The sequence below is a fragment of the Microtus ochrogaster genome, chromosome 8, assembly GCF_000317375.1.
Source record: "Microtus ochrogaster isolate Prairie Vole_2 chromosome 8, MicOch1.0, whole genome shotgun sequence".
Classification (NCBI taxonomy): Eukaryota; Metazoa; Chordata; class Mammalia; order Rodentia; family Cricetidae; genus Microtus; species Microtus ochrogaster.
The window spans coordinates 42,499,773-42,508,378 of record NC_022015.1 but is presented as its reverse complement, the minus strand read 5'-3'; the positions used below and the strand labels follow the sequence as shown (position 1 = coordinate 42,508,378).

At 39.0% G+C, this 8,606-nt stretch overlaps 1 protein-coding gene and 1 pseudogene across 1 annotated transcript; one reads left to right on the top strand and one right to left on the bottom strand.

Annotated features, from left to right (window-relative positions):
• Positions 1–313: 313 nt before the first annotated feature.
• LOC101994667 (prostaglandin E synthase 3) lies at positions 314–1,219 on the bottom strand. The gene has a single exon (XM_026781464.1). It carries the CDS (start codon positions 1,109–1,111, stop codon positions 629–631), a length of 483 nt encoding a protein of 160 aa, XP_026637265.1. The 5' UTR covers positions 1,112–1,219; the 3' UTR covers positions 314–628.
• A 907-nt stretch (positions 1,220–2,126) lies between these two features.
• LOC101981187 lies at positions 2,127–6,269 on the top strand (annotated as a pseudogene).
• The last annotated feature ends 2,337 nt before the right edge of the window (positions 6,270–8,606 follow it).

Below are 8,606 nucleotides of genomic sequence, written 5' to 3'. Positions count from 1 at the left end.
AGAGATGTTAAAGAGCTTAAGGGCCAAATAATACCAAATGTATAGGCTTCAAAAACCATCTAAGTTAGGGCATTCACTAGTTTTAGCTAAAACACCTGAACACTGACAAGTGATCACATACAATAATGTAAAGTACATTTTTGAAAAATAAACTTTAGTGGAATAATTCTGAAAGGTACACTGAAAGAATGGCAGGGTATCAGTTTAAGAATCAGCCAATTTTTTTCCCGCCCCCTTCAAGTTCATGGTCTGGGCCTTTCCCTAAGCTGAGAGCTTCCTAAGATGTAAGGAAGTAGCTGTGTTATGAAGAAAGAAGACTTAGGTGAAGTGTTTATTCATCAGAGCTGTTGTATCAGTTGCCTAGGATCTCAACCGCTTCATGGAATCCTGGGAAATGTTCATGCATAAGGATATTGCCTTACCTGACTTAAATTGCCCCATACAATGGTACATTATCAACCCTTAGTGAAGCCTTTAAAAAAAAAAATTAAAAAACAGGTTGAAAAATGGGTTAAAGGAGGCAAATACAGCATCTGCCTTTAGAGCTTTCAACTCAGGAATTTTCTCAATTATGAAATCTTGCAGAAGTTATTTTTCTTTCTCAAAATCCAGGTGATGACAACATTCCTTACTCCAGATCTGGCATTTTTTCATCATCACTGTCTTGTGAATCATCATCTGCTCCATCTACTTCTGGTAAATCTACATCCTCATCGCCACCCATGTGATCCATCATCTCAGAAAAATGGTCAAAATTGGACATGTCCTCATCTGAATCATCGTCCCAGTCTTTCCAATTATTGAAGTCCACACTAAGCCAGTTAAGCTTTGCCCTGTCCTTTGTTAACCTAGGCCACGATTGACCAGATTCTCCTTTCCGCAAACAACATAAAATTGAACTGTCCGTTCTTTTATGCTTGGAGTCATTTGGATCAATACAGTGAAAAAGATCAATTTCATTTAAATGCTTAAAATTATCACTTCCTCCAAGACAACTGAAAGTAAGTTTGGATTTTTCAAAATTTACATTAACATCTTTACTGTCTTCAACACAAAATTCAATGAATACGTAGTCCCTTCGATCGTACCACTTTGCAGAAGCAGGCTGCATGGTGAACGGGGCAGGGGGCCAGGCGAACGGGTGGGCGGGCCTCACTGGCGGCGGCGGCTGGCGAGTCTACTCCTCTCCGGTGTCTTCTGCCAGGTCGTGGCCTCTTCTCGCTCCCCTAAGGCGACTGCGGCGATGGCGCGCTCGACCTCGATGCCCAGAATGCACCGCGCCCAATAATTACTTTTAATTTGTATCTATCTATCTATCTATCTATCTATCTATCTATCTATCTATCTATCTATGTGCTTTTAGAATTTCATATGGGAGTATTGCATGGAAAAAATTTCTAATCCCTTCTCATGAATAGTTCCTCCCATGCCCCTAACTTCCTCTCAAATTCATGACCTCTTCTTTAATTATTGCTATTGCATATACACACATATGTACATATGTGAGACCCATTGAGTTCATTTAGTATTACTCATATGTCCATGTGTTTATGGTTGAACACTTGGGATTGCATAACCTACTGGGGCTTACATACCTGAGTACTACTTAGTGACTAAGTAGCAAAGAAAGGAAATAAATCACATGATTCTGACACTAAATATTTATTTAAAAAACAGACCAACAGAAGACGAACTGCATGGGATTTTTTTTTTTATTAGATAGGCGGGTCACAGAAAAGCGGAAAAAGCTCAGGGATGGGCCTCAGGTGCTATCAAATGGCTGTATCTGGTTTTGGTTATTAGAAATTAGGGATTAGTTTGCATATCCCCAAAGGATTTGCTTAATGTTTAGAAAGCCATTTGCTCACCAAAAGTGAGAACAGTAAATGGTTATTAGGAAGGTGAGAGATTGCCCAGAGTGATTGGGCTCCACAGCTGCATCATTACAGCTTCTCCAGAAACCTGAAGGTCTAATCAGTTGATTAGCCTCTATCTGTAGTGATAACTCCTTTTCAGGAAATCTCATTTGCGCGTGCGTGCGTGTGTGTGTGTGTGTATGCTAATATATGTGTATATACATATATGTGTAAGTGTGTATATTATACACATAGAGATGAATTTAAAATAGTAAAATATTCCTTCTTGTGTACCTCTTTATTATTCACTGACTTGTAAGCTATTCAACACTTAACTTCCACATATTGTACTTCGGATATTTGAACACAAGCAATGATCACATTTACTATCTGAAACATCAAATATATATGTGAACTTTACACTGGTGAACTTTAAGGCCCTGTCTTTGGCCAGCCTCCCACATCTTTGAGCAATATATTTGCAGTGGGAATGAATTGATCAAAATCAGGTCATGTAGCAAAAGTGGAGAATTGCACCATAATTCTTTTGCATTAACTTCTAGATCATGTTCATTAATTTTGTTAAACAAATTCAAGACCAAAAATATTCCCAAGGAATATAAAATGGAAAACACCATGCTGTAGCTCCTGAAAAATTGTACCTACTACCTGTGGCTTCATGCCGTGGAACTGATTAACTCTGGTTTATTGTCAGGCTGACCATAGGAACAGTGCACAGTTTCTCAGAAAATAAATGTTTAACAGACTAGATCACAGAAAAAAATATTAGCAGATTTTTTTGGGTTACTTTTCAGGAAACAAGTCCTGCTCTAATACCAAGAACACAACATATCACATTTCTGTGACATTGGTGTTTCATGAAGACAGGCATATTGAGAGGAGCTCAAGATCAAACCTATTTATTGTGTTTCTGTAAAACAGAACTTCATTTAAATGTTTGTACTCCCATAAGTATAAGCCTTTCCGCTTTCCACTGGAGACAATCTTTCAGCCTCAATGGCCTTTCAGGATCTTTTGATTGAGTCAGAAGCATGGGAAGATTCCAGATCCTTCAGATGGTTTTCCTTCTAATCTGCAATGTCTCGGTGGCTCCTCAGACTCTTTTAGAGAACTTCACTGCAGCCATGCCTGGTTATCGCTGCTGGATTTACATCCTTGACAATGACACTGTATCTGACATTAACAGTGGAATCCTGAGCCAAGATGACCTCCTGAGGATCTCCATCCCACTGACTCCAACCCAAGGCCAGAGAAGTGTCGTTGCTTTGTCCAACCACAGTGACATCTCCTTCATTTGAATGGCACCTTCTCCAATGTGACAAAGCCAGACAGAGCACTGTGTGAATGGCTGGATGTATGACCGAAGAACCTTCCTCTCCACTACTGTGACTGAGGGAAGTGGCTTCAATAATACCAGCCCCCTAACTGAATTCATTATAACAGTTTAGCAATAGCACAAATAGTGTATATTCATTGAGCTCAGTTATTTCCTGATTAAGTGCAAAAGTTATATTCAATAATTCTAATGACTTAAACATAAATAAAGATTTATGTTTCTCATCCTTTTATTCCAAAAATGACCTCAGATTAAAAGTAGGATTGAGAATTAAATTTGACAATAGGGCCATTTAGCAAAATAACAACAGTAGCTTCTTCTTCAGGGCCTATCTCCTTCCAAGCCATGAGATTCTAAGTGAGTTTACAGTATCAGGCATGACTTTCTTGCTCTATAGAAGGCTTCAAATGCAATTAGAAATGATTGTCTTCCTATACAGTTATGGTACTATTGCATCAGTGACCGTGCTGTCTTGTAGGATGTAGGGTAAAGTGCTAGGTAAGTCCATGGATGTCTTTTCTCTACCTTCAGTCTACATAGCAATGTCTGCATCTATGAAATGCAGCTAACAAGTAGTTTGCAGTTTGGTTTGACAATGTTTTCTGTGTCAGTCAAACAAATGTGTGTGGTGACTTCAGAAATAGGGTCTTAACATTTAGTTATAGTAGGTAACCATGAGCAACAGTAACAGCTTATGTTGTTTGGGGGACCTGTGGGGCTTCCCTGAGCAGTAACTCATGTAACATTATTACATATACCTGGCACTGGGATTACTGCTTAACATCCCAGTTCTTCAGGGAGCATCATTGTCAATGCAAGTATTGTACCTTCTTTCAAATTCCTTCTTTTAAATTTTATTTTGAATACAGCATACTTAAGAGTGAATTTCCACAAGCCTTTACGGACATGCATCAGGGAGGTGCTGGAGGGAAGGATTGGACTGAGGAAAAGGAAGGATGAAAGTGATATGATTATATTTTAATTTAAATATTTTAAGAGCAATAAAAAGAATTTGAAAAAGGAAGAAACACCCTGATACATGAACTCACAGAAACAGTGATTACTTGCACAAGACCAGCACATGTTAATCCAATCGAAATTCCAGCATAGATTGCAGCAACGTTCAAGAGGCACCAGTCCTAGCTGAAGATCTGTTAGTAGTTGATGGTTGCTAATGGAGGGGCTATTATCTTACTTTAGGGGTATGGCCAATACTAGGTTACCTATGCTTATTGTACATATAGGCAACCTTAACCAAAGAAAATAATACGGACAAAAGAAAAAGAACATGGGGTTTGTAGAGGGATATTTTCAGCCATCTTGGAGGGAGTTCTAGGGGATATAAAAGTTGGATGTTATCATAGTGTTTTGTATACATGTATGAAATTTCTAAGAATGAATTAAATAATATAAGAAAATATATGTAAAAGATAAAATTCTTGTGTGTCTAATTAAAGGGCCCTTTTGTTGTGACAAGTCAGCATTATTCATCTTTGATTTATTTATTTTATTTTTTAAAAAAGAAAACAAACTATTTTTTCTCATTATACATACCAATCCAAGTTCCCAGCTTTGTTTTCAAATTTAAATTATCTAGAAGGCTGTACAAAGCCCAAGTGTTAGCTAAATATGTAGTTCATGACAGAATGCATCTGGAGCATTTGTGAGGCCCAAGATTCAGTATTGAGCACTGAGGAGAAACTCCCAGTAATTCACATTCCTTTGTAGACCAGAATGTGGGTAATTGCTAGTATATTCCACCCATGCATGGGCACTGAGTTTCACCCTCTGTATTGCCAAAAGTTTGCAAGTAAATAAGTAAAGTAAAAAGAGTTATCAGGCTCTATCTTGGTGTTTATCAGATGAGTCATGGAAAGGCTATACACTGATATATAGGATCCAGTAAAAAAAATTTAAGTATCGTGAATTGTTGCACTCTATGGACTCATTTGAGAACTTCTGAGCATAGGTTGTAAGCCACTGCTCACTCTAAGCTAAATGAATAGAGTAAGATTCCTGAGGAGAGGTGTATTAAAGCTGAGACTAGATGGTAGAAGTCAAGTGATAATGAAATGGGAAGCTGGAGAGGAAGATGTGTTTAGTGGATTGAAAGCTCATATTGAAGAATTTTGAACAAATTACACGACAGGCTGACATGCTGGTTTACATCTCTTCCAGTGGGACCTGGTGTGTGGATCTCAGGTACTAGGTTCAGTGTCTAAATTTATATTAATGATTGGAAATTTGATAGGACCTTTCTTAGGTGGACACTTATCAGACAGGTGAGTGTCTGTGCTTTGTAGCTGTCTCTGCACGTGAGTTTTTTCATCAGCTACAACCCACTCGCTCTAGAAAAGTCATTGCAGATTTGTTCCTCTAAGTGCACCTTTGACCTTAGAGATCAATAATCACAGATATTTTAGTTAATGTTTAAAAGTTTTTGTGTTGTGCTGACACAGAACTAACTCTTATTGTATATGTAAGAGGTTCAACAAAGATTAAGAGAATATGGCAGACGTGATTTAGAAAAAAGAGAAAAGTCAACCATAGGGATTATACAAATGCTTCCTGTTTGTTGTCTTCAACAACTGTTTTGTTCCCTGATGGGATCTTTGTCTTTTCCTCGGGTTTGGAAGGAGGTTAATCTTCACGGGTGCTTTACTGCTGATGGCCATCAGTGGGGCCTGTGCAGCTGGGCCTCCTGCCTTCCTCGTCTACTGCTTAGCTTGCTTTCTCAAAGGGGCTTGTGTCTTACCCATATACACAAGTAGTGTTTTGCTCAGTAAGTCAGAGATTTTACAGACATTGTTCAAGGTTTTGTTTGATGTGAATGTCCTTCCCAACCTTGGTAGAAATCAAGATTTATTTTTCTTTCTTTCAGTGATAGAATGGACAAGCCCTAAGTTTAAAACACTGGTGACAACATTGACATTGTGTGCTCAAACTTTGGACTCATACTAATGTCAGGCCTGGCATTTGTATTTCAAAACTGGCACCACCTCCAGCTGTTAATGTCTGTGCCAATATTTTTCCTCCTCTATGTTTGGCAATCCTGAGATTAAATCAGGACATAAGAAATGCATTTGTCACAATCTCTGTGAGCTCATATATATGTTAGTACTGTTGGGTCTGGAAGACTAAGTTTCATTGTCATCATCATTTCTCTGAGTGATTTAATTAGGGAAAATGTATCCAGAAGTTCTTAAGGGACATATGATAAACAAATATTCCCTACAAGGTAACAAGATATTTGAAAATTATCTGGAGAAACATCTATCAAGTTCTATGACCTCCAGTAAAATCTGTATCCATGTGAGGGGAACAGACCAATGTAGCTCCAGGTCTACATTCTAAGAATACAGGTGCACTGAATGGCTGATCATTTTCTGTTTTCCTAGGCAATGTACCTCATGATATAAGATTTTACATTTTTGCTATAATTGAATGACTGATAGGTATTAGATCTTTAAAAGTCTATTCAAGAATAAATTTAGGGAGATCCATCCAGAAGGGTAAGTGTGTGCCTGACTGGCCGTATGGTTCCAGAATGAAGTACAGGCCCCCTCCAATTCCCTAAATGTTTCTGGCCATTCAGGCGGGGCTTTCACTATTTACCCCATTGCATCTTGTCCCTAAGAACTCCTTTCCATTTGCGGAGTCCTAGGATCTCCCAGCTCAGCCTGCTTCAGGGCTGAGGGTCTGGGGAGCCAGTGGTGAGCGTTCCTGCCACAGGGGCTTTTTTGTTTCACATAACCCTGCTCCCCTCAAGCCGGCCCTTTTCTTTGCAAGATCCTTGATTCAGCAAGAGGCCCTGCTCCTGTACTGAGGAGATCCATCCAGAGGGGTAAGTGTGTGCCCTCCAGGCCGGATGGTCCCAGAATGGAGTACAGGGCCCCTCCAATTCCCTAAACATTTCTGGCCATCCAGCGGGGCATTTCCCTGGCTACTGGCTTTCTCTATTTACCACACCCCATCTTGCTCCCAGGCACTCCTTTCCATCTGTGGAGTCCTTAGATCTACCAGCACAGTTTGCTTCAGGGCAGAGGGGCTCTGAGAGCCAGCTCCAGTGCTGAGGGGACCTAAGAGAGGGTAGACCAAGAAACACCCCCAAGTACACAGTCAGCTACAGCAAAGATTGGACCAAGATGCCCAGACTTTCCTGGCCTCATTTCAAGGAAGAGATGGGCAGGCACCAGTGCAAGAATTCCTTCAACAACCTGAAAAGCAACATGATGACACCAGAATCCAGCAAACACACAACAGGAAGACTTGAAGACCCTAATCCAGAAGAAGTAGAAGAAATCATCTTAAATGTAACATTATGAAAATGATAGAAACCCTTAAACAGGATGTGAAAAACTCCCTTAAAGAAATGGAAGAGAAGACAAACAAAACATTAGAAGAAATTAATAAATCCCTCAAAGATACCCAAGAAAACCAAGAAAACACAATCAAACAGGTAAAGAAAACAGTTCAAGACTTGAAGACCGAAATAGAGGTAATAAAAAAACCACAAACGAAATAAAGGTAATAAAAAAACAAAGGGATGGCTGGATACAGAAAATCTGGGTAAATGAACAGGAATTACAGAGACAAGTATAACCAACAAAATACAGAAGAGACAAGAAAGAATTTCAGGCACTAATGATACTATAAAGGAAATGAACTCATTGAGTAAAGAAAACAGCAAATCTAACAAATTCTTAACACAAAACATGCAGGACATCAGGGACACCATGAAAAGACCAACACTAAGAATAATAAGGGTAGAAGAAGGAGAAGAATTCCAGCTCAAAAGCCCAAAATATATATTCAACAAAATTACAGAAGAACACTTTCCCAACCCAAATAAGGATATGCATATGAAGGTACAAGAAGCATACAGAACACCAAATAGAGTGGGTAAAAAAAAATCCCCTTGCCATATAATGATCAAAACCCAAAACATACAGAATAAAGAAAGAAAATTAAGAGCTACAAAGGAAAAAGATCAAGTAACATATAAAGGTAAACCTATCAGAATCACACCTGACTTCTCTATGGAAACCATGAAAGCCAGAACATCTTAGAGACACGTGATGCAGACACTAAGAGACCATAGATGCAAGCCCGTACTACTATACCCAGCAAAGCTTTCTTTCACCATCGATGGAGAAAACAAGATATTCCAGGACAAAAACAGATTTAAACAAAACATATCCACAAACCCAGCCTTACAGAAAGTACTGAAAGGAAAACCTCAACTCAAGGAAGCCAACAACATCCACAATAGCACAGACATCTGACAACCCTCTACCAGCACAACTCAAAGAAGGGAAACACACAAACACTACCACCAAAAAAAAAATAACCGGAGTTAACAACTATTGGCCATTAATATCACTTAATATCAA